Source organism: Cydia strobilella, chromosome 8, assembly GCF_947568885.1.
Source record: "Cydia strobilella chromosome 8, ilCydStro3.1, whole genome shotgun sequence".
Classification (NCBI taxonomy): Eukaryota; Metazoa; Arthropoda; class Insecta; order Lepidoptera; family Tortricidae; genus Cydia; species Cydia strobilella.
In genome coordinates, this window is record NC_086048.1 from 1,471,855 (window position 1) to 1,498,849 (window position 26,995).

The following is a 26,995-nucleotide window of genomic DNA, read 5'->3' on the forward strand; positions in this document are numbered from 1 at the left end:
TAAGGGTTGATTTAGCCCCGCTACCCTGCAGCCAGACCTCCAGTGCTGAGTTAAGGTATGATAGGAGAAGTATCAGGCAAATTTTCAGCTTGCCTCAAGGACCTACTCCAAAATGTCTACCAGCTCTCGGACCACTAAGTAACTAAAAATAATCAGTCCACATAACAAACATCTTGTACTCATTTTGAAGTCATAATTACATTAATTTCACGTAATATCGGCATCTAATTTATGTGCACGGTAAACAAACTAATGAATGACAAGAAAAGTCAAGCAGCGCTTACGAAGCTGAGCGGGGGGTGGGGCGACCGGGCGAGGTACCTATAGGTATAGATAGATACGAATGCTACGATAGGCTCCCGCGTGCCGCGCCGGCACCTTGACGGACCAGCGCGGCGTATGTATGAATTTCGCGCCTTTTTAAATAGATTTGGCTATAACAATGGAAGCTACACAAAGAAATTTCTTACTTTTCATAATATGGTTGCATATATTATTTTATAGTATGAAACTTATCTTTATAGACTTTAATTCAATATTGGACCTTACAGGACAAAAAACGCATATTAAAATTTAAGCAGCAATCCTATTTTTCTAATTTTTCGGCTTTGTCTATTAACTTAAGAATTTAGAGATATTATTGTGGATTTTTAAAACTTTAATTCAATATCGACAAAATAATAAGCTCATTTTAGTTTGACAAAGAAGCACGTTAATTTTTTTTCTAAAAATGTAACAGTTTAAAGAGTCATACATAATTTAAACAATGAAGCTTAAACTTTGCACTTTAATTCAATATTCAAAAAGCATCAATCAAAATATATAAATACCTAATTTATACCTAACGCTCGTTCTAACTTTTCGTCTTAAATTACAAATATGCTTAAAAACATGTCCCCTGCCATATAAGCATCACTTTTCCTTCTTTAGAATTATCATAACTTTAAGGTCAAAAATATGGTCCCACTATCGGTCTATATAGCGGCAACAGAAATACATCATCTGTGAAAATTTCAACTGTCTAGCTATCATGGGTCATGAGATACAACCTGATGACAGACAGACAGACGGACAGACTGACAGCGGGGGCTTTGTAATAGGGTCCCGTTTTTACCCTTTGGGTACGGAACCCTAAAAACTACCCTATGTCCTTCCGCGGGCCTCAAACTACCTCCATCAATCAAGAACGCGGATCAAGGTGGATCAATTATTAACCTAATTGTAACCCTTTTTCTGCAAATAAATCTGAATCTGAATCTGAATCCATTTTCTCCATTTCATCTAAATCGATTCAGCTGTTTATGCGTGAAAGTTTATTAATTCGTTGTGAATACCACTTGATACCACGTTAATATTACCGTTCAGAGGTAAGGGAGCGTGCAACTGTAGGGGGCAGCACAGGAGACGTCAGATTTTTGGCGCGAGGCGTAAATGTGAAGTTTATGCTTCCAAAGTAGCCCACAAGATGGCAGAATCTACTATGCACAATAAAACGTACGAGAACGCCAGACGGCAGTACTTGCTTTTGAAGTGTCAATGTACATGTTTATGTTTCCGATTAAGGCCAAAAGATGGCAGGCCCTCCAACGGTGGCTCCCTATTTTCGGATCGGTCCGCCCTTAAAAAAAAGAAGCTTCAGGAAATGTTGAAGTATATTAGTGTTTTTGAAGTTTTCCATATAGAATATTTTTTGTCCTGTAAAATAAAGCGGCGGTGAGTCACGCAGGGTGATGTCATCCGACCCTCCCTGTCTGTCCCCGATAGCTATGACATGATCGTATCATGTTAATGCTTACATCAACCATTCTCAAAGTGTGCTCCGCGGACCCTTAGGGCTCCGCAAAGCCTCTGTTTGGGCTCCGCAAGAATATTTGTAATATAAAGAAAAAAACCGGCCAAGTGCGAGTCAAACTCGCGCACAAAGGGTGCCATTACGCAAAAAACGGCAAAAAAGTCACGTTTGTTGTATGGGGACCCATTTCAATATTTATGTTATTCTGTTTCTAGTATTTGTTGTTATAGCGGCAACAGAACTACATCTGTGAAAATTTCAACTGTCTAGCTATCACGGTTCATGACATACAGCCTGGTGACAGACGGACAGACGGACGGACAGCGGAGTCTTAGTAATAGGGTCCCGTTCTTACCCTTTGGGTACGGAACCCTAAAAAAAGGTTTTAGAACGATTTTGTTAATAGTTTTCTGAATGTTCTACTATCATTCTTAAATTTAAAAATCAATCTAAATATTTTCGCAAAAGGACGGCCTGTATTGATTAATTGATGTAGCTTCACTTTATTGTTTCATTCCATTAGCACCTACTCCTAACCGAAATGAATATTTCGATACAAATGCAACACTTAGCTACACGAATAGGGCGCCCCAAATTACACAGAAAAAAAAACATAATAGAGGCTCCACTTTTTGTATAAACGGTATCCTTTTTTGCCACTAGCGAGCGTCATCGACACCTATTCGACAGACGTTTTATTGATGACGTGATGTTGATTGACTGACGGCAACAATTTAGTGGCGGTAGCAATGAGTTTATCTCCTGCAGCGTGGAACATAGGCATAAAAACCAATTTTTGTTCAACCGCTGGTCTACTATACCATAGAGTAACTTATACTAGAGCGGTACTGTCATAGTAAATTTTGTAACCCCAGTAAATTCACTGCCATCTGTCGACACACTTTAAAACTAAAAATGAAGATTTATAAAAATACGATAGAATGTATTTAAATATAGATAAATGATTTTTTTTATTTGCATTAATTATTTTTATGATTTTGACCCATGTTCTTTCACTGATATGCGTTAAAATTGTTAAATAACAAACGAAACCGTCAACGCCATCTATACGACTGTAGGCCAAAACTAGTAGCGCCCTCTGAACGAGAATCAAATTTTCTTGATTTTCGAGGCACGGTTTTTCCTTACACTGTATCCATCTATTACGGAGTTATATCTATCTTTTGACTATACGGAACCTCTCTCTTCTCATCTCTGCGGTTAGGCGTTTTTTGCGTCGGTCTGCCGGCACGGTCAATGGCCGTTACATGCAATGTTGTAATCAATGCGGTCGTTGTCTGCTAATTACCGCACTTTTGGTTGTTTTTGGATGACCACTTGGATTATGGCAGTTATTTTTAGGTTTCCGTACCCAAAGGGTAAAAACGGGACCCTATTACTAAGACTCCGCTGTCCGTCTGTCTGTCAACAGGCTGTATCTCATGAACCGTGATAGCTAGACAGTTGAAATTTTTACAGATGATGTATTTCTGTTGCCGCTATAACAACAAATACTAAAAAGTACGGAAGGTAAACCTCGGTGGACGAGTCCGACTCGCACTTGGCCGGTTTTTTTTAAGTCTATGTCATACGTCGTTCTCGCACTTACATTATTTTGAAATACAGCGGTTTGGCGACAGACAGGATTAACCACGAACATATTAATTCCGCAGTGCATGTATTATGGTGGGCCACACAAAAATGATCTATGATTTTCCATTTGTGACGTTTTCAACCTATATTGAAACTATATGGAAATAGCGCCTTATATACTGACAAGCGACAATAAGTACCCTTTTGGTTGAAAATAGCACATTTATTCATTATTATAACATCTCAATTTTGCGCATCAAAAAGTAGATTTTCGTGGCATTTCAATAATTAAATAAATATGTAAATAAAAGACGTTTATTCAAAAAGTTTGAACATAGTACATAATAGAAGTACACAATAATTCTTACAAACTAATTGAAAAGGAAAGTGGCTCAGCTCAGCTAACGTCTGTGCCAAAAGGCCTCGGGGCACAGGGGCGGCGGGGATAATGCCATCAAAATCTACTGTTATTTGGGCATTTTTTTCTGTAGTGATGTACTGGACTTTTTTTCCAAAATAGGTAAATTTAATGTTTTCCCCACTCAGAATCACGAGCTCCTCGTTCCTACTAGGAGGAAAAAAAGCATCCCAAGTTTTATTTTTCCATTCCAATACCATTTTTCAAACACTTTGCACGGCCGAGTACGGCGGTAACGAAATGGAAAGTACGTAAAATGTATGAAAATTTTGGGACATTGTTTCTTTCCTAGGAGCATGGAATCAGCTCATGATTCGGGCACAAATAACATTAAATTTACATATCCTTAAAAAAAGTCCAGTGCATCACTACAGAAAAAATGCCCATTTCTACAAAAATACAGTCGCAAAAGTATCGCTGGGGAAGGCCTATGCCCAGCAGTGGACGTCTTTACTGATATGATGATGATGATGAAAAATAATACCGTTACAGACCTACGTACAAATAAAGGTAGAATAATTCATGGACATTTATGATAAACTAATTTATGCAACCCAGTAACCTAACACCTAAGCCTAGGGGTTTCGAAAACGGAAGTAGCCGTCAGACGGAAACACTAAGGGCTTACTAGCCGGAAGGCCTAGATTCATAAGGTGCCTTGTAATTATATTACCACGGTATAATTCAATTCTCTAAGAACAAATTAAATTATTTTCTATGAAAATATTTTAATTTGTGTTTTGTGTATGACATTTATTTCAGTTTATAATTCAATTCCTTAGTTAGCTGTTAGCCAATTGCGTTGCCGGCATTTAAGATGGGAGTACGCTCTTTTCTTGCAGGTTTGAAGATTGTATCGGTCCGGAAATACCATGGGCGACAATTCATTCCACATAGTACAGCGGCCAGAGGGCCTAATACACCATTCGATGTGACTGTACAGTATACTACCGAAAAAATGAAAATGAAAATGAAAGTTTATTAATAACAATCGTTACAGGTCTGTTTATGTGTTATACATATTAAACCTACAATCTACATACACGTGGTAAAGTTGAGGTTTTTTAGGCAGACAGTCTTAATGACAATTATATTTACAATTCATTACATATATGTTTATTTGTGGTAAGTGGTATCGTTGTGGTTCACGGTTAGTTTCACTAGACTTATATTGACCGGGGATTTATCGGGAGCTCATAAACAATACAAAAGGTAATCACGGCCTATATCCCGGTCAATATAAGTGTAGTGATAATGAAATTAAATTAAATTCGTCCCAAAAAGGGCCCAAGGCATCCCCGATGAAGTGAAGGTAATAAAATGCCAATTACAAAACGACATTGGTTTAAAAACTCAAATCGTCCATCTATTTCAATTAACAAATACAAGGTTGGTCCAATGAGATCGATTCCAATAAATTGCCCCAATAAAGTTTGTACCATAAATGTTGTCCAAAGATGGGAGTAACTACATGTAGTTAGCGTGGGTGTCTAATTGCCTACAACTTTTGTTTACAACAATGTCCAGTTTCTCCAGCCAGAACGAAAACTAAAGCGCGGACCACACCAGGGGGCCTACCGATCTACCTACCTAGGGCCTCTTTCATAATCGAGCGATAGAGGCAGATAACGAAATATCGATTTTCGTTTTTCGCGGTAGGCCCTCTGGCACAACTGGCAGGTCGCCTGATTCATAATGTATAATATTTATTTTATAAATTAAACAATTGACACCAGGATTTAAATCAACTCAGGAGGTATAGTTTTGACGCTACAGTGGAACACATTATGGATATAAATATTCACAGTCCACATACCTAGAGTCGGATAAAAATCTCACATCATGTGCCTTCATTCAAAGTTAGAACTACTTAATAAGAAATAAAACTATGAAAACGGATTATATATAAAACATCCCGACCCCCCCCCCGTCACCCGTTGACCACGAACGCTGTAAAGGGTTCGAAACGTCGGGATGTATTATAAATTCAATATACGCGATATAATCCGTTTTCATAGTTTTACTTTATGAGTAACTATCGCGGTAACCGAAGACAATATTACTTAATAAGAATTTTGTGACCATCTTAAAACACCCACGACATTAAATTTAAACTTCCAATTACTGTCGCAATTGGCAGACAACAAATGGAAGCCATTTTGCCATCTTAAGCCAAAAGGACGTATGTTACTACAAAATACCATAAACATTGACTTTCTGACTAGGAAGAAGAGATTATGGTCTAACAGCTGCCGTTCCACTCGAGAGACCGGCAACAATGCTGTCGGATGGATGACCTAATCATGCGTTTCGGGATCTGTCGACGATCTAGCGGCATAAATCTTGCGTTTTTAGGAGTTTGTTTAGCCCTGAGGATTATATCTTTCACATGCTGTTTTTGCGTTTTCGCACTAAATACCCGATAATGAGCGAAAGGCGACCGTCAAATATTTAAAATAAGATTTTGTATGGAGGGTTGACCGCTTGGACGACCTGCCCCATAGAAAAATTTATTTTTTTTGCGCCAAAAAGTGTTTTGTATACTTTTTCCTTATCAAAACACGATACCAACTATGCCCTTAAACGGATCCCCACTATTTATTGTTACATCATCACTACATATTAAAACAAAGTCGCTTTCCGCTGTCTGTCCGTCTGTCCCTATGTATGCTTAGATCTTTAAAACTACGCAACGGATTTTGATGCGGTTTTTTTTGTGATTGAGTGATTCAAAAGGAATTAAGGTTTATATGTACTATTTATAAAGGTTTTGTGTAAGTTAGTTGAACTACCCATGAGAAGCCGGGGCGGGTCGCTAGACTCGCTATAGTTCTGTATAATTTCAGCCAGGCAATATTTGGCATGTTAAGAATTGTTAACTTTGTTAAGTAATTGTAATACTTTCTTTAATAATTATATTAAAGAAAAAGTCTTAAGTCGTATAAGTCGTGTCATATACGTTAAGTAAGTTTATGCAAAGTTTATGGTATTTTATGTATACCATTGTATACGAACCTTAAGTACAAGAATTGAAAAGCTTGATACGACATAATAAAGGAAAGGATTCTCGAAGTAAAGGCTTCTAAACGATTCAGCAACACAATAATACAAAAGCCAATTCCAATATCAGTCATTACCCACCATAAATCACTGATTGTTTTATCCATGTGATTGTTACCAATCGCTACTCGCTGAATACTGCCTTCCGATCAAAATATTCAGGCTATTGCTAACAATTTCACTTAAGCGATTTTCAAGCTTGAAGCATCGTGATAAAGTCTTTTTTGGGATAAAACTGGTTTACGACCATGTTGAACTAGCCCTTTTGTGCGCTTAACACCTGATATTGAATTTTAAACCTTAACTATTTAAGCTACAGTTGCATTCAGAAACTCGTAGAGCAAAAGTTAATCCATACGCACAGTGCTACTGAAAATGCATTGAATTTTAAACCTTGTCTCTTTACGTTACGATTAAGGTTGTAGTCATATTAGTGTACGACTTTGTGAAACATATATCTATATATTTTCATAGTAGGGTAGTTGATAAATGAACGTTCATTTACGGAACGTGCCATGCCGTATCGCTCTCCGATTTTTCAGTTTCGTGCTCAATATCGTGAAGGGTTAGTTGGCTAATGACCATTTTATAAATTTATTTTTTATTTCATAGAAAGCCTATAAATTAAACTCAATTTGTACAAAATGGAACTAAGTTGAATGGAGACGATCTCTCGGAAGTGAAGTTTAAAATATAACTTATGTAGCTCCATTTTTTATCGCTCTTTTAATAACCAAGTGAAATAGATAGACTATAAGCTAAAGATGAGATGGCGATTATTCCTTCCTTCGCTTGAATTATAACTTTTATAACATATCTCAAATGCGAATTGGGTCATTTTCAACCCTTGGTCTTGATCATTGTTTCAGCTTTGTAACTATAGTAGATTGTTAACCAAGGGATCAAAGTCACTCTAGTTTTCATTTCGAATACTGGGAAAATAAAATGCATGTGTTTTTTTAAAAACATGACTAAGTATACATTTTTATAGTATTTCTTGAGGATACTTCCAATTAACAATTCAGACAAAGGTTTCGTTATTTATGGAATGGAGAGTCAAATATCAGAATGGAAATTGTATAAATTTAAACTCAAATTTCAATTGCTTATCGTAAAAAAAAAATCGTAAGTACTTCGAACGTAAAATGCTTTAGTGCAGACACGTATCATTTTCTGCACACCTTTTAGAACAACAATGACCCTCTTTCAGAGCATGAGAAATGAAAAACACTAAGTATACGTTTCGTGGATACATTTTCAAGAATTACCTGCATATTTTGAAGGCACTTTCGGCTGTTTGGTAGAGGATCTGAACTTCCACTAGATATCGGAATTGCCAAGAAAACCTAACATAGGTATTTACATTTTCACAAAAATGATTCGATGACTGCTTACATAGTGACCCAAATAATATTTTAGATATTATCTTTTTTATTGGCAACTGTTGTTTATTTACATGCTTGCACGAAAGCATAAACATACCTTAATTAATTTTTAACAAGCAGAAATGTCTGCTCAGTTGGCAGAGCGCTGGAGTATCGATCCAGAGGCCGGGAGTTCAAGTCTCACCCATGCCAGTAATTTTTCCACTTTTAAATTTATTCTAAGCTTGGTAAACATACCTTATCCAGGGTTAGTTACGATCACAAAAAGAATGGGAATACGAAGGAAGATCTATGGTATAGATAGACAAACAGGGATGGCGTGACGGATAAGCATTTGCAATGCTAATATAAATGTTTGCAGCAAACTGTGTTTTATTGAGAAAGTTGACGAATTAAAAACTACTTAAATGACAAATCAAAAAAAGTTAGTTTATTTAATTAATTATGAGCATACCAACGTATTTCAATTTCAAGTACCTACTATAAATATTACCTACGTTTTTTTATTTATATTGAGTTTTACTTAGTTTTACTATTACCTATGTACCTATTTTATTTATGAATAATGTTTTTTTAAATTAATAAATAAAATAAAATTCTATTGTGTATAATACGAAATTATAAAACTTCAAATGTTACTAGCAGAATTTTCTTTGCTTGCTAAATCTAATTTTTTAAATTTTTGTCATCAGATGCCCATGTAGATTATGTAGAGTAGAGACTAGATTATTGAAATCCCTTTTTTTATAAATTAATATGCCCAAGTTTCTAAATAGATATTACAATATAACAACACCAGTTACCAATTCATCTTACTTAGATGCCTAATCTAATTAAGATTTATATGTCGTCCGTGCTCACTCGTGCGTATCGAAAACTATTAGGATATAAACTACATTACGTAAAGGATTAAATCACGGCTTAAATATAACCATCACTATTCATTACATTTTAGTCACGAAAGGTTAGAGTTGGAAACATTATCTTTGTAACTGTAAGAACGTTCAAAATTACTACGAAAATTTGCAAGTGGAAGTTTCTGATTTAATCAAAGTTAAACTAAGTTTGAAGGCTAGGTTCATCAGCTATTAGGAGGTGCAGTTATTTGCTTAGCTCACGATTTCCTAATGTCTTGAGTAACTTTAGTTTGGCTTGCTTGTAGTTACTGAATAATTCTCTATCAATGGATACCAACATGCGCTGTAGAAAATTGGCAAACATGTTCTAGGTCCCTATACTCCCTATAGGTATGAAGGGATATCATGTAAGTAATTACGTAACATACAAATCTAAAATTAAGAGGAGATAATTAAAAAGAGTAAAATTAAGACTTATAAAGATTTACATATTCATTCTCATAATATAGAATGTAGTGTTTAGATTTGTCTTTTCTATAGGGTATATACCCGAAAGTTAAGAATTGGATGATATAAATACAAAAAAAATACAAATATATTTATTGCCAGAAAACATTGTTAACAAATTTTTCGCAGTGACTCTGACACTAGGCTGAGCCTGTCCTGCCGAGTCCCTTACAAGGATTTACAGAAAGCAACACGCATGCAATAGGAAAAATAATTAATAGTATTTTCAAGTATACATATTTATCCAGATGAGGTTTAATATTATATTATATTTGAATGATCGAAAGCAATTCAAAAATTAACAAACAACAATTAATATCAACAATTTTGATAGTCCCAAAAACTACATCAGAAAAGGTCTTGCAACTGTAAATTAAGCTCCTTCTTCTTTTTTCTGTGTATGGCCCTAATAGAAAATTGTTTGTGAAAAGGCTGACGAACATTCCGTCTTCATTTACATAATTACCGTATCATTTGTCAAGTCTACCTGAACAAAAGTTATGGTTGTAATGAATGAGGTCACGGGGTGAATTTGTGTTAATTTGTGGCATAGTTCAGCTTTTTTTAAGGGTAGAAACAATGAACGTTGAACTTTGTCAGGTCATTGTAATGTGGTAATGTGGTAAGACTTTGAATTATTTGAAAATGCTGTGAGACATTCCAGCTTTTAAAATGCGAAATATGTAATTATTTATTAGGCACTATAAATAGTAGTAGTAGTAGTGGTAGTAAATCACTTTATTGTACATAAAAATTGGTTAACATGAAATTCATATAAATTTAGGTACAAAGGCGAGATTATCCCTATAAGGGATCTCTTCCAGCTAATGAGTGGAAATTTCGAATTAGATAGATAGATAAATATTTCCTGACTGCCTGCAATTAAATACAAAAATCAAGTTAAAATATTTCAAAACAACATAGCTTTTCAACACGCCAGTGCTTTAAAGCTAATTATAGCAATATTTTAAAGCAATTTCCCCGCTATTCACAACTAATAAAGTTTTAACACTCGAGCAGTGACTGGCTTATTTTCGCCTGAAAGCAAAGTAGTGAGTCACCCCGAAAGCATTAACTGTCTTTTGAATTTTTTACCTTTTGCTTGGTTCCAGTTGTGGTAAAATACGCTGTAAAAAGGCTTAGATAAAAGAACGTTTATTATGAATGAAACTGATTAAATCTTCCTGTAGGCTCATACTGATATTCTTTTTGAATCATCATTCCAACGTTGGTACTGAATTACTTCAATAAACACATTTTTGTAAAAGTGTAGTGCAGATCATGATAATGTAATCATAATCATAATCATTTATTTGCACATAAAAAGGGTTTTTCCCCTCACTAGCTCGGAAAGTTGTCTTTTATCCTTCAATACAAGCGGGGAAAAACGCGTTTTATCCACTAGTGGGGAAAGTAATTTGACCTTGGATGGAGCGTGTTTAAGTAGCTTGACAGATAACAAAACGTAAATCGTGCATGATAATGATTCGTTCGACATTAATAATCATTAAATAAATGGTTTGAGAATCTAATGAAAAATACCAAATTTAGCTTTATTTAATGATTTTAAGTCATAAACCTTAAAATTCCATAAGAAACGTTTGTTTTTTTATAATAATGTTAAATATAATTCTGAACGCACAAGTTGAGTCGATGCAATTTCAAAACGCATCGTTGACATTTCATACGTCAGAAATGTCAACATTTTTTTTTATAATAATGTTAAATATAATTCTGAACGCACAAGTTGAGTCGATGCAATTTCAAAACGCATCGTTGACATTTCATACGTCAGAAATGTCAACATTGTCAACAATTTTTTTACTAAAAAACTTTTCTCACCGACTCGCGTAAAAATACACAACTTCCAGAGTTTTTTGTTATAATATCGTAAAAAAAATGAGTGATTCCAGTTGATGAAGATGATCTAACGCCTGTGGATGTTGCACTTTCCTCGCTATAGTGAGGGGAAAAGTTTTGTGTTACACACGGGTGCAAATGTATTTTACTTCTCGTGTGTTAAAACACTCGCTACGCTCAGGATTCTATTTTAGAACCACTCGCTTCGCTCGTGGTTCAATTCCACACTCGCGGGTAAAATACAACTTTGCACCCTTGTATAACAAATAACTATTACATAGATATTATATTATTATTATTATTATTTATTTCATTAACAATTTTTACATCGTGTTTGAAATGGTACTTATTAAATATATCTACAATTAATACTAACTTAATAATCAAATAAAACTTAAGATAATAACAAGAAAACAATGTACACACAAGATTGGTCAAACAATAAGCAAAATATACAATGAGGGAAAGATTGATATTATAAACATAAACAATTCAAATAAACATGTCAACAATATCAAATTACGAGTACTAAAAATCACTAATGTCATAACAGCATTTGTCTAATAAATATAATTTCAATTTTTCTCTAAAAGTTGCAGAGCATCTTATAACTTTAAACTCTGTAGGCAGTCTGTTAAACAGTCTAACCGCTTGAACTGCAGCGCTGTGTACTACAACCTCCAGGCTTGGTGCTACTTTGGATCTTAAGTTCTTAGTTCTAGAAGCCTCCCTCGACATCATTTCTGAATCCGTTTCAAAACGATTGCGATGCTTGATTACATCCGTCAGCAGCACAAGGATGTAAAGACTGGGCACAGTAAGTATTCGAAGGCTTGAGAAATGTTCTCTACAACTTCCCCAGGGAGGGAGTCCAACTATAGCCCGAATAGCATCTCTTTGAGCTACGAATGCCCGGTTAATATTATATTTATAACTATTGCCCCATAGTTTAATGCTATAGCGAATTTTTGACTCTACAAGTGCAAAATAAACCATTCGAAGTTGATCAACAGTCAAATCATTCCTAAGGCTGCGAAAAGTTATAAAAGTTACATTGGTCTAGCCTTTTTAGCTGTAAAACCTCATACGAAAAAAATGCCATCAAAATCTACAGCTAATTCCGGTAAACTGTGACGATGACGAAGTAATGGCGTCAATAAGTAATAAGAAAGCAGATACACGCAGAAAAGAAAAAGTTGTAAAGTTGTTTGTCTTTTGTTTCAGAAAATTCCTTGTTGTCCCGACGTAATTTTGGACTGTTAAAATTTGTACCGTATCCTATTTTTTTGAATATTAAACACAGTTGCTGAGCACTTACTTCTCCGGGATTATATTCACTTATCAATTTTCTTTTCAGAGGGAATGCATCTCAGTCCACATCGGCCAAGCCGGCGTCCAGATCGGTAACGCCTGCTGGGAACTGTACTGCCTCGAGCATGGCATCCAGCCGGACGGTCAGATGCCATCTGACAAGACCCTGGGCGGTGGAGATGACTCGTTTAACACCTTCTTCAGTGAAACCGGTGCTGGCAAGCATGTGCCGAGGGCTGTGTTTGTAGACTTGGAGCCCACTGTTGTTGGTATGTTTTTATTGTTCTACAGCTGGGCAAAAACCCTCACTTCTCTAGGTGCTGAGCAAGATCCTTTGTCTACCCTGACATATAGAATGCATTTACTTCAGCTTCATCTTTCTCGATCTGCTTTACCTTAGCCGGTATACTAGGTAAGTTTTTTATTGTGTCCTACTGCTAGACAAAAGCAATTCACTTCTTTATATTTCTGCTGAATAAGATTCGCACCAATGCCGTTTAGAAAACATCTAGTTCGTAGATGTTGGTAATGTATTATTTCTAGACCTCTTTTTGATAAAGATAAAGATTCTTTATTTGCAAGAATACTTAATTCTAAAATACAGGTGTTGTTTTGTTAAAATATGGTGTACAGTATTCAGTCGCATAACGACATGCAAATTTTCAAAAAAAAATGTTATGTAATAGTATAATTAATAGATTAAAATTCCAATATTAAAATTCATAATAAGTAATTGATTGATTAATTAATAATAAGAACACTTAACTTAAAATAAATACATTTTTCAACCATTAATTCTTAGGTACTACTGCAAATTTGTTTGTTTTTGTTACTGTTTTTTTTTTAGGTTTTTATTGTTGACTTTGTGGAATTAGGAATTTATGTGATATTTTATTATTGTATTTGCATGGCTCTTCTCTGTATTATTAGCAAATAAAGAAATGAATACTGAATACTGAGATGTGCCTGCCAAGACAACACCAATAACCTGTAGACTAACTACTTTGGCTTATCATATTCCAAACGGCAGATCTATATACCAAAAATTGCATTTATCTTAATCCAGGTATATAAACCTGAATCTAATTTTTGTCCTCAATTGTAAAAATATCATTCTAGTTAACTCGCATGGCATAAAAATTTACATCGGTCACCCGCGATACAGGCCTAGCCTAGTGCACTCCTGGAACCTCCGAATGTCAAATGTCAAATCAGTTATGCACCAACTCTTTTTAGTAACTTGTGATATGTACTATGTACTACATTTGTATTCGTTCTGTGGAATAAAAACATTTTTTTAACTTATCTTTATCTTATCTTTAATATACATACTTCGTCGCCCTATCTTTCTTTGTCTATCCATTCTGGAGACAGCTTTTGACTTTGGCCTGTCATAATGCATCCCGTAGACATTCACTGGTTCACAGTCAACGCATAACTTTATTTCAGTCTTTGTTATTTCCTGTTCCTGTCATTAAACTATAATTGGAATCTCGATTCTAAAGAGGCTAGAACTAGGTATTAACTGAAATGTCGGTTGCGGACGTTGAACCCTGTTGGACCTGTCATTATGGATTGTTAAACCGTTAGGCAGAGTTGGGTGAACCACCCTGTTTTATGTTCTACAATATTCATCATAAAAATACATATCTAAAGTCAGACCAAGCTAACTCGGCAGCTATTTTGATAGAACACTGTTTTAAACGTCAAACTTCTATGAAATTATGACGTTTAAAAAAACACTTGCACAATCTGTGCTTTCAAAATCGCTGCTGAGTTAGCTTGGTCTGACTCTATGTGTATTCGATTACACATTATATTGTGAGTGTGTAGTGTGTGTGTTATATTGTGAGATAAATAAGTCATATTATATGATATCTTCTGGAGTGAAACAAATTAGTACCAACTGCTATCGCGGTATAAAAATGGAATGAAATAGATGGGAGAATCCCCTTATTTCTACACAACCTTTACAAATTGACAAACTAATTTTCCGCAGGTAAATAACTCATAACACATGATGCTAGAAAAATTGTAAATCTATAGAAATCTGATCGCCACGCATGGCCACATGTAATACATGAACGCAGTTGCCTTTAGCCATAAACATGTCTCGTATTCAAAGTAAGTAATTTTTTTCTGGGAACATGAAGGTGTTGGTTTGACGTCTTGATAATTCTCTTACGGTCCTGATGGTAATGAAGGAAGAAAAAGTAACATCTTGTTTACATCGTAAACTAAGTAACATTATTGAACGTTTTCTCTCTTTTATGTATTAATTCAACCGATCTAACTTCAAGCGCAAAGTCAGCTTGCTCCTATAATTTTAATTACCCATATTGTAGCTTCATTTCTGTTGTACTATTTATTTACTGTTATTTGTGTAATAATTATTTTTGTGTTTATGTAAGTTTAGCTGCTTAAGTTGTGTTACGAGTAATTATCGTTATTGTTTGGTTTTAGTTGTGTAGTTTTAGTTTTAGTAGAGATATCTGTTTGAGTTCCGATTACAACGCTGTCTTAAAATTAATGCCTGAACTCCTAGTGGGAATTGTGTTAGGATGCATGCTAAACCTATCATTTTATAATCTTATATCTTATCTGTGTATTGTCACTGGCCTGTATTTGTTTTTTTCCCCAATAAAGAAAATAGAAATAAAAAATAATTGTGACACATGTTGATGTTTTTACCCGACGAAAGAAGAATAAGTCCGTTTTTTTCTTTCATTTTTAGGGTTCCGTACCCAAAGGGTAAAAACGGGACCCTATTACTAAGACTCCGCTGTCCGTCTGTTCGTCTGTCTGTCACCGGGCTGTATCTCATGAACCGTGATAGCTAGACAGTTGAAATTTTCACAGATGATTTATATTTCAAAAAAAGAGCGTACTCCCATCTTAAAGGCCGGCAACGCACTTACAACCCCTCTGGTGTTGCGGGTGTCCTTGGGCGGCGGTAATCGCTTACCATCAGGTGATCCGTCTGCTCGTTTGCCTCTTATTTCATAAAAAAAAACTGTTGCCGCTATAACAACAAATACCAAAAAGTACGAAACCCTCGGTGGGCGAGTCCGACTCGCACTTGTCCGGTTTTTATAAATAACTTGCCATAGAAATACGACATTCGAATAAAAGTCAAACCTGGAACGAAGCATTGTTTTTCATCACACTTGCGATACAAAAATGAAGTATTAAGTAAAAAAAGACAAAAAACTGTTAATTATAATACTAGTGTGCATTAAGACTGTTACGAGTGTGATGAAAAGAATATTATTCAACGCAGTACAGATGATGAATAATCATTTCCGACCAAAACATATCACTTAATCTCGTTATAGACCTCTTTATAATCTCAAGTGTTCCGATACCATCTACCACTCAAAATACAACAAGCACGATTTTGTACATATATTCAACACAGTTAACTGATAATTCGTATACCTTATTCCAAGGAGATAAGGTTTATAATTGGTCAGTTAAATGTTGCTGTTTGTAGGTAATTTTATAACACTGTTGGAAGATGAGTGTTTGGTACCGTTATAATTTACAATGATTCAGCTTCCGACAGCATCAACTAACCATTCGCAGTTCAGTTACCTAAAGTTATAAATAAGCTTATTTGTATAAACCAGTGCTACTTATAATATAATATTTATATAATATATTTGGACCCGGGTATGGCCTTAAACTACGTCCGGACCCGGGTATGTCCTTAAACTACGTCCAAAAGAGAGGCATGGGCACTGTGAATGACCTCTCGCTTTGTGTGGTAGGGCACAGGACAGCGGATGTCATTCCAGATCTAGAGCAGAGCCCAACTGGGGAAGTACCTCCACCTTACAGAAAACCGCAGCCAAATAACACTAAACCCTACTCATATAGTGTTGTGTTCCTGCCTGTGAGTAAGGTTGCCAGAGCTCAACGAGGGAGAGGAGTGTTAGGGTCGGCAACGCGCATGCAACTCCTCTGGAGTTGCAGGCGTACATAGGCTACGGAGACTGCTTAACATCAGGCGGGCCGTATGCTTGTTTGCCACCGACGTAGTATATAAAAAAATAGGGTGGACCAGTGATAAATTCTCTTTTCGTATTGACATCTTTCGTTAAAATGCATTTATCATTGGCCCACCCTATACATCATTACTAGCTTTTGCCCGCGACTTCTTCTGCGTGGAATCAGTAACAGCAGCTACAGTAAGTTAAGCGCCTGGATAAAGTGTAACATGGGGCATTTTCTATGAAAAGGGACCTTATTGTCGATGGCGCTTACGCGCCTTACGCCGCACAGCGTCGCGCGGCATTGTAATTATATCAGAGCATCGTTGATAATGGCGTAAGCGCGATCGACAATAAGGTCCCTTTTTATAGAAATTACCACATATGAGCATAAGCTTAATTGCTTGACATCAATCAGGCAATTCATTAAATCTCTCAATTTCATCCCCCTTGTCACTCTCTTTAGGAATGATTTTCGACACAAAAACTATCCTATGTCCTTCCCCGGGACTCAAACTATATGGCAAATTTCAACTAAATCGGTTCAGCGGTTTAAGCCTGAAGAGGTAACACACAGAGTGAGACACAGACAGATACTTTGGTATTTATAATATTAGTATGGATTAATTGCGTTACGAGTGTTACGGACCAACCACAATATATTCTAGATTTTATGTGACATCTAATGGATTTTAATGGATTTATTTATATTATATTGTAGTCCGATCGTATTGGTTGATCTCGTTGAAATAGTTAACATTTTCTTATTCATTGAAGTCACTTCGCCAAAAGAACGCATGCCTGTAGGTATAACGGTATTAGGAACACAATCATCATTACATTCCTAACGTCTCAAACGCATGGAACGAACTACAAATAAATTTAAGCTGCAGCCGTAATGCAGGTCACTTATGACTGAGTGCTCTCTGCAATAAAGGTGCTTATTTTAGCTGATACACTTGGGATAATTGGGATTGAGTTTCCCGGGGAGCTTGTTTAATTAAAGATGTTTGTTGAGCTTTGTTGATGTTACATAGTTTTGAAGAGAGAGGTAAGGTAAGGTATGATTCCTCCCGGGCGAACTTATAATATTCGCAACGATGTTCTTCAAAACGCTCTATCGATAAATTCGATAACCGATTTCACTTAAATTTTGACTGTTTTAATAATAGGGCCCACCCATTACTAGTCCGCCGGACGATATCAGCCTGTCAGTTAGAACAAAAATTTTACAGTTCCGAACAACTGATATCCGGCGGACTGGTAATGGGTGGGCCCTTTAGATGACAAGTTGACAACTTATATCGTCTCGAGGGTCAAAACTAAATGCGGCACAGTATTTTATCGCAGTCTTTGCTTGGTCTGTAAAATAGAAATGGTTTCGTGTTTGAGCCTAGACAGTCTCTTAAGTCTTTCTAAGGAGGTTATCACACCATCGGTGTATCCGGAAACAGCATCAACTTGATAAGCGCCTAAATCTTTTTCTCTTAATATTTCTCATACTTGACAACTTCACTGAGAATAAAGAGATACTGAAATACTAAAATGCGGAACTTGAATTTGCGTCGATGATAGTGGCATTTCAGATCTCTTTTATAAGAAATGATCCAAATATTTGAAAATATCACTTCAACGCAATTTTATACTTCTTCCCCAGACGAAGTCCGCACCGGCACATACCGGCAGTTGTTTCATCCAGAACAGCTTATCACTGGCAAGGAGGATGCCGCCAACAACTACGCCAGAGGGCACTATACTATCGGCAAAGAAATAGTCGATGTTGTTCTAGACAGGCTCAGGAAGTTAGCTGACCAATGCACAGGTCTTCAGGTGAGGAAAACAAATTATTATAAACTTTCTGGTAAATGAACGCAATAACTACGCCAGAGGACACTACACCATCGGCAAGGAAATAGTCGATGTTGTCCTCGACAGGCTCAGGAAGTTAGCTGATCATTGCACAGGTCTTCAGGTGAGGAAAACAGATTTTTATAAACTTTCTGATAAATGAACGCAATAACTACGCTAGAGGACAGTACACCATCGGCAAGGAAATAGTCGATGTTGTCCTCGACAGGCTCAGGAAGTTAGCTGACCAATGCACAGGTCTTCAGGTGAGGAAAACAGATTTTTATAAACTTTCTGATAAATGAACGCAATAACTACGCTAGAGGACAGTACACCATCGGCAAGGAAATAGTCGATGCTGTGCTTGACAGGTTCAGGAAGTTAGCTGACCAATGCACAGGTCTTCAGGTGAGGAAAACATATTATTACAAACTTTCTGGTAAATGAACGCAATAACTACGCCAGAGGACACTACACCATCGGCAAGGAAATAGTCGATGCTGTGCTTGATAGGATCAGGAAGCTGGCTAACCAGTGCACCGGCCTTCTGGTCAGGACAACGATTTTTTTTTTTCAACACTAGGTATTTTTACAATCCCGTTTAGCAAGACTCCACAAACTGCTAAGTGTAAATGTAAGTGGACGCTCGAGTTGGGCGTACAGCGGGGCGGGGCGTGCAGCGTGCATGTTAAACAAATGCAAACGTATAGGAGCGGCCTTAGTGCACGCTGCTCAAATCCCTTGTGTGAGCCCGACGCCACGCTGCACGCCCCGTCGAACGCTCCGCTTCGAGCGTCCACTCAGGCCTTACACTAAGACGTATGCGAGTATTTGTCAATTCCTGATATTGTCAAACAGAGGTATCAATAGCTAAGGCTTGTCAGTCTTGTCACTGATGGCAATCGTACCTACAACAACTTTACAATCGGCAACAAGTAGATGTTGATGAAGCTAGCTGACTAATGGAAAAACTACTATAAACTTTTATACTAAAAGGCACTAACTACACGTTTCTGTTTGACCCAATGGTTGACTGGTAGAGAATGCTTTAAGCATTAAGTTTAAATAAATAAGGCATGGTCATAGTTATTTGGATTGAAGTATGGACCAATAAAATGAAGAAATTATTTTGACAGAGAATTCCAAAACCTCTAAAGTATACCCTGGCATATTTAACTTAAATTCTACTACATTGTCTTAATCGTTTCAGGGTTTCCTGGTGTTCCACTCGTTCGGTGGCGGCACCGGTTCCGGGTTCACCTCGCTGCTGATGGAGCGCCTGTCGGTCGACTACGGCAAGAAGTCCAAGCTGGAGTTCTCCATCTACCCTGCACCACAGGTAACATAGTATATATATATATATATATATATATGTATAGTTCTCCATGGCGTGAAATGAAATTTATTATTAATAACAGAGTTACACGTCAACATTTTAAATATCACAATATTAATAACATTTATACAATATTAAGTATATAAATTAATTGCATTTACAAAATTATAGGTTGATCAAAAAAATCTTGATAATTATAAAATAATTCTTGCGACAGCCACTTTTTTAGTCTAGCTTTAAACGCCGCGATGGAAGTTGCATTTCTTACAGTGTCAGGCAGGCGGTTGTAAATCGAGGGGCCTAAAATGTACACGGACCGCTCTGACTTGGCAAGTCTGTGTGCTTCGGTGACTAGCCTATTATGGTGCCTATTACTGCGGAGGTTGTAATTGATGTTAACACCTCTGCACTTAAACATAGCTAGGTTTTCGCGCATGAATATTGCTACTTGGTTAATAAATAGGCACGGTAGGGGTAGAATCTTGAGATCGCGGAATATGTCTCGTGCCGGTGCATCGGCCGCCTTGCCGGCCATCGCGCGGAAGGCGCGCTTCTGCATAGAAAACGCACGTTTCCAGTCGGAGGCACGTCCCCATAGCTCAACGCCGTACGTCAAGAGCGAGTGCACCGTTGCAAAATAGCACTCTCGCACTGCGCCCTTTCCGGCTGTGCTCGCTAACCGTCGCAATGCAAAGCACGCGCGCCCTAGCCTTCCACACAGTTCATTGATGTGCGCCTCCCAAGAAAGCACGTTGTCGAGCTGGAACCTGAGCAGACGTGTGCAGGTCACGTGCTGTAGAGGGGCACCACCTGCACTCACTCTCATGGTTGGGCTTCTATGACCATTTAATTTAAATGTCATGTAGCTCGTTTTCTCTTTATTTAAAGCGAGACCGTTTGACCGGAACCACTGGTGCAGTTGTTCCATAACAAGGTTAAGTGCCTCTTCCAACCCCTGTTCAGTGGTCGCACTGACGACAGCCGTGACGTCATCGGCATACATTAGTGTGTCTGCGCCTTTTATTGTCTTTGGCAGGTCGTTCAGCAAAATGCTAAAAAGTGTGTTGGAGAGGCATGATCCTTGAGGCACGCCCATCAGGTTTTGTAATTCGGAGGACACAGCCTTACCTCCATCCCCGATGACCACCTGGGCCCTGCCGGTCATAAATGACAGTATTAGTTTGGAGGCCGCGCCTCGGATACCGTAGTGAGCCAATTTGTCTGCAACTAGTGCGTGGTCCGCCGTGTCGAAGGCACGCGATAAGTCGCAGCAGATGGCAGCTACGTATCGTCCCGCCTCGCGGGCGCGCAGCACACAGCGCACCACTTCTCGCACCAGGTGTGTAGTGGACCGGCCGTGTCGGTAGGCATATTGGCTGTCAGATAGGGTGTTTCTTGGTGCCCAGAAACTGAGTAATCTGTTATTTAACCCTGCTTCAAAACATTTACTAGGGCCTGGGACCAAAGATATGGGACGATATGATTTTATAGTGGATTTTTTTCCTTTCCCTTTATAAAGTGGACATATTTTGACCTTTTTGAGACACTCCGGATACACTCCTAACCGCATGCAGTTATTAAATAGGTTAGCCAGGGCATAGCTGATTGCGGGGCTGGCTCGTTTTAGCAGTTTAGCGGAGAGGCCATAGACGTCGGTGCTATTTTTGGGTGCAATAGATGTTTTGAATATTTTTGCAATTTCGTACGGTGTAAACGGCCTGAGTCTAATAGAACAGTCGCTGGCAGCGCGCTCGTCCAATAAAGAGGCAATACACTGGTCGCGATCGGCAGAGGGCGCGCCGCACGCGACGGCTGCCGATACGAATTCGTGGTTTAGTGCATCCACCGCCAGTTGTTTGGTCGCGAACGGACGGCCCGCGCTGTCCACTAGCAGCTCGGTGTAGTCGACGCGCTCACGGGGCGTCCGAGCCAGCTCGGTATTAATGGCGTTCCACATTGCTTTGGACTTATTGGGGTTACTGTTAATCAATGAATTAATGTATTCTTTACGTTTACTTTTTAATTTATTATCGTATGATTTTTGAATTTTGTTTGAGGCTTCGTATAAGGAGGTATTGGCGGGGTATTTGTTTGACAAATTAATAAAATCAAAGGCCAACAGTTTTAAATCAATCAATTCACTATCTATCCAAGGATTATTTTTGTGGCGTATGGTTATATTTTGCAACGGAAGGTGAATATCGAGTTGGCTTGAGAGAATGTTAATAATTTTAGTCGCGAAGTGATTACATTTATCGCTATGATCTGCAGTAATTGCTTGCCAATCTATTGACTCGAGGGCAGCAACAAAAGACGCAATGTTTTTTTCGCTAAAGACTCGTTTTGTTATCACCTGAGGCACCGGGTGGCACGGGGGGCGGGGCGGGGCACGGTGAGTCGCTGCGCTTCATGATCACTTAAGTTAGTGACAATGCATTCCGCGGACACACGGTCGTCTCGGATATTTGCATATGCGTGGTCTAGTAGCGTTGCGCTGTCACCGTCCCTCCTGGTGGCTTCGTCAACGTACTGACCAAAACGATGTACTGCCAATATATCAAGCAACTGTCTCTTGGTGGTAGTATTACTATGTAGGTCTATGTTATGAGCACGTATATGGCTCGCAAAACCGAACTTTGTTTTAAATATCCGGTCGCACTGTGCACAATAAAGCTTCCCTTGTTCGTTTAGCGTATGCGTAGGACGGCTTAGGTCGAGGTGTTCAAGTCGAGCTTCTTCGAAAGTAGCTACACCTTCTCTTACCTTATTGCGCCATTCCGGTCTCTTAACCGCAAGCTCCTCCCAACGCTCAGACAGGCAACATACGATAAAACTGACCCACATATTTATTATGTCACTCTTAGTTTATGAATCAGAACGGAATAGTACTTACAGAGACTTTTTAAAAGTCATAAAGCAGATCTTACCTCAATCCATCAACTTTTTTTACCTAGGGGTTAACCAATAATAGCCAAATCTTGCAAGATACTAATTGTAGCTGAAAGTAGAAGTAATAAAATCCATCAGTATCACATATACAACATATTAGCACCTTACGGCGAAATGCCCTGAGTCAGACCAAGACAAGTCTGCAACGATTTTGATAGCATACGCAGTGAAAGTGTTATTTTAAACGTCAAACTTCTATGAAATTATGACGTAATGACACTGTGTGCTATCAAAATCGTTGCAGACTTATCTTGGTCTAACTCTAGGAAAGAATCTACTTCATGAAATACTAATGACATTGATCACGACCATTTACATCCGCTCAAATACAGACGGCCTGAAAGATATTTAACCTTTTGGACGCCAATGACGGATATATCGGTACCGCAGGTCCAACGCCAAAGACGGATTTAATCGGTCAAAGACCACAGAGCAACACATACCTACGTGCATGTGCATAAAGTTCAATTCCAGTTTTGACACTTCGGTGACGTGGCGTCCGAGTGACAGCTTTTGTGTTTGACTCGGCGTCGAAAAGGTTAAAGGACGTTGGCTTTCTGTGATCAGTACCTTACTTGTAATAAGACAACTTCGTTACGGTATGGGCTCCGATTACCGGACTTAGCCCGTCAGCCTCGGGCCATTTGTGCGTGGAACAGACAGACATAAGACAACTTATCCAAAATTAATGATTTATTCTTTATCCCACAGGTGTCAACAGCAGTGGTCGAGCCGTACAACTCTATCCTGACCACGCACACCACTCTCGAGCACTCGGACTGCGCTTTCATGGTCGATAACGAGGCCATCTACGACATCTGCCGTCGAAACTTGGACATCGAGCGTCCTACGTACACCAACCTTAACAGGCTGATCGGACAGGTAACTACAATTATACCACACATGAAACACTCTGACTGCGCTTTCATGATCGACAAAGAAGCCATCTAAGACATCTGCCGTCGGAACTTGGACATCGAGCGGACAGGTACTTAATGAGTTATGAGTGGATTGACAGCAACTTTGGTAACTATGCAGAATCGACATAGAAGGCTGCAAGGTTACCAACTACTTTCCTGCCTAATTAAGTAGGTACCCCAAAGAGTATGTTGCTGGGTTGACAAGATAGAACCATATGAGTAGAATGTACAGGACATACAAGGAAGGAGTGCGAATGTTGATGGGAAATTCAGTTTCAATACCTCACTATCTTCCAATACTTAACACAAAATGCTGAATATATAAAAAATACTTTCAACCATTACCTATCTCGAGTTGTACTTAGATACTTACGATACACGCCTTTGCGGCTTTGCCTGAAAATTACAGAACAGTTATCCTAACCTAACTCCGACCATACGCACATAATCTTCCTGGTGCCTCGTGACTCCGCAGGCTTCTGGAAATGATCTCGATGTGTAGACTATTTTACCCTCTTACAGATAACCAAACTGTTTCCAGATCGTATCCTCCATCACAGCCTCGCTTCGCTTCGACGGAGCGCTCAACGTGGACCTCACGGAGTTCCAGACCAACTTAGTGCCGTACCCGCGCATCCACTTCCCTCTCGCCACCTACGCTCCCGTTATCTCGGCGGAGAAGGCGTACCACGAACAGCTGACCGTTGCCGAGATTACTAACGCTTGCTTCGAGCCTGCCAACCAGGTGAAAACTTTACCTATAAGCTTATTGTATATCCCACTGATGAGAAAATGCTCTCTTATTTTCCACTGACCAACAAAACACAAGCCAAACAAAAGACTTGACTCCAAGCGCTCAACGGACCTCACGGAGTTCCAGACGAACTTAGAACGCATTTCGGCGGAGAAAGCGGACCATGAACACCTGATGGTTGCCGAGAATACTAACGCTTGCTTCGAGCCTGCCAACCAGGTAAAACTTTACCAAAAAAAAGGTTTTATTTACATTTAATAGCAGCTGACAATGTCCTCCTGCTGAGAAAAAGCCTCTCTGAAGATTTCTGACTGAGATGGCGGAGGAAGGATTGGTTTAACATTGTCATGGTCGAAAATGCGTGAAACTTAACATAGGTAACATACATTGCGTAAAGTAAGTATTGTAGATTGTTTCTAGCTTGGTAAAAGCGAAATCTACATACGCACCTATTTAGAAAAACTGCTTGCCTCGAAGACTGTTTGCCTTTTTTCCGTACAACCGCTAAATAGACCTCATCAAATCGATGATGAGAGTTACGATATCTCTCAAGTAGCGTACCTAGGTAATCTCCTTGCCATTTACTTCTTTGGCATCACAAAGTGCAGCATAAAAGTCATTCGAATAAAAGTGATCAAGAAGGTGAAACCCTTGTATTCCAGATGGTAAAATGCGACCCACGCCACGGCAAGTACATGGCGTGCTGCATGCTGTACAGGGGAGACGTGGTGCCGAAGGACGTGAACGCGGCCATCGCCACCATCAAGACTAAGAGGACCATCCAATTCGTGGACTGGTGCCCCACAGGGTTCAAGGTAACTTTCATGGACATGGATATGTGATGTGCCACTTCGTGCCTTATCAGTCACAATCAAACCACTAGAGATCTCATATAATTATCGCTGTATTACGGCACAAAGTGGAACAGGAATCAAATTTCCTAAGACTAAAAATGTATAAGGTAACAGCGCCTAAGAACGCGCGCGAGCGCAAATTTTTGTAATCGGAAAAAACGGATTTTGGGGGCCTGAATACCTACATGTATTTATTTGAAGATAATTATAGTTGGAGTTCCTGCGGTTAAATTATAATTAAATTTTACTTGTGTTCAGGTGGGCATCAACTACCAGCCGCCGACGGTAGTCCCTGGTGGTGACTTGGCCAAAGTGCAACGCGCTGTGTGCATGTTGTCTAACACTACCGCCATTGCCGAGGCTTGGGCCAGGTATGTATAACCCAGAGTTAAACAAAGCCATTACACCTCTGTGGTTGACTACTTAAAGCTAGCCACCAGTACTGAATAAAAGGAAATGTTTTTGGAAAATTAGCATAAACAAAATGCCTCTATTATGCCTGATTATTATGTCTGATTATTGTCTAGACGTATTATAATGAATTGATAGATTTCCTTGGCCATAGACAATTCTATCTACTTTCAGAAATATTCATACTTAAACCAATACATTCAGCTCATGAATTCATGGGTATGAGAAAACATTAGTTTGGTACCCTAATGTTGTCTTCCACGTCTTGATGAGATCCGAAAGATTTCAATATCCACTGCTTACCTACCTTTAAATATCTAGAGTTAGACCAAGATTTTAATTGCACACGCAGTGCAAGTGTTATTTTATAGGTACGACAATGACGTTTAACCTTTTCGCCACGTCACCGAAATGTCAAAACTAAAATTGAACTTTATGCACATGCACTTAGGTCTATGTTGCTCTATGGTCTTTGACCGATTAATCCGTCTTTGGCGTTGGACCTGCGGTGCCGATATATCCGTCATTGGCGTCCAAAATGTTAAAATAAAGTAACTCACATACATACAAACATGAACCCTGAAAACAATACACTCCTTTTTTTGGGCAGTCGTGTAATAACACTTGCACTTGTGTGTTATCAAAATCGTTGCAGACTTGTTTAGGTCTAATTCTATATTTTTCTCCTCCGCAGACTGGACCACAAATTCGACCTAATGTACGCGAAGCGCGCCTTCGTGCACTGGTACGTGGGCGAGGGCATGGAGGAGGGCGAGTTCTCGGAGGCGCGCGAGGACCTCGCCGCGCTCGAGAAGGACTACGAGGAGGTCGGCGTCGACTCCACCGAGGGGGAGCTCGACGAGGAGAATGAGTATTAGGAGGTTAGGAGGTATTAGGTACTACGTAAGCGTTGAAGTTAGTCTAAAAGTGAGGACTAATCTACAATACCCATGATTTTAAAGTTTTATACATTTGTGTACTCAATGGTGGTAAAAAGATAAAGAGCAACCTCTAGCTTGTGGTGAAATATCTTCTATAGCCAAGCCACCCTATAAAAACATACATTGCATTGTGTTTTTAATATTTGTCTCGGCAAGTGTTTCTTCGTGGGCGGCTAGATAGAAAATTGACTAAAAACTGTAAAATAT

The 26,995-nt window shown here is 38.6% G+C and overlaps 1 protein-coding gene across 4 annotated transcripts in view; it reads left to right on the forward strand.

The window, feature by feature from the left end:
• LOC134743466 (tubulin alpha-1A chain) overlaps positions 1 to 26,828 on the forward strand; it is a 44,682-nt gene extending 17,854 nt beyond the window's left edge. The window contains exons 2-9 of one of the 4 annotated variants that reach the window (XM_063676905.1): positions 12,830 to 13,052; positions 18,433 to 18,605; positions 19,834 to 19,962; positions 23,620 to 23,790; positions 24,370 to 24,573; positions 25,245 to 25,397; positions 25,695 to 25,807; positions 26,542 to 26,828. In XM_063676905.1, coding sequence (XP_063532975.1) covers positions 12,830 to 13,052; positions 18,433 to 18,605; positions 19,834 to 19,962; positions 23,620 to 23,790; positions 24,370 to 24,573; positions 25,245 to 25,397; positions 25,695 to 25,807; positions 26,542 to 26,725 — 1,350 coding nt within the window. In that variant the 3' untranslated portion in view covers positions 26,726 to 26,828. Of the gene's footprint in view, positions 1 to 12,829; positions 13,053 to 18,432; positions 18,606 to 18,795; positions 18,890 to 18,937; positions 19,032 to 19,066; positions 19,174 to 19,833; positions 19,963 to 23,619; positions 23,791 to 24,369; positions 24,574 to 25,244; positions 25,398 to 25,694; positions 25,808 to 26,541 lie in introns of those variants that run through there. The other 3 variants (XM_063676906.1, XM_063676909.1, XM_063676908.1) reach the window with 3 other exon arrangements.
• Positions 26,829 to 26,995: the final 167 nt, after the last annotated feature.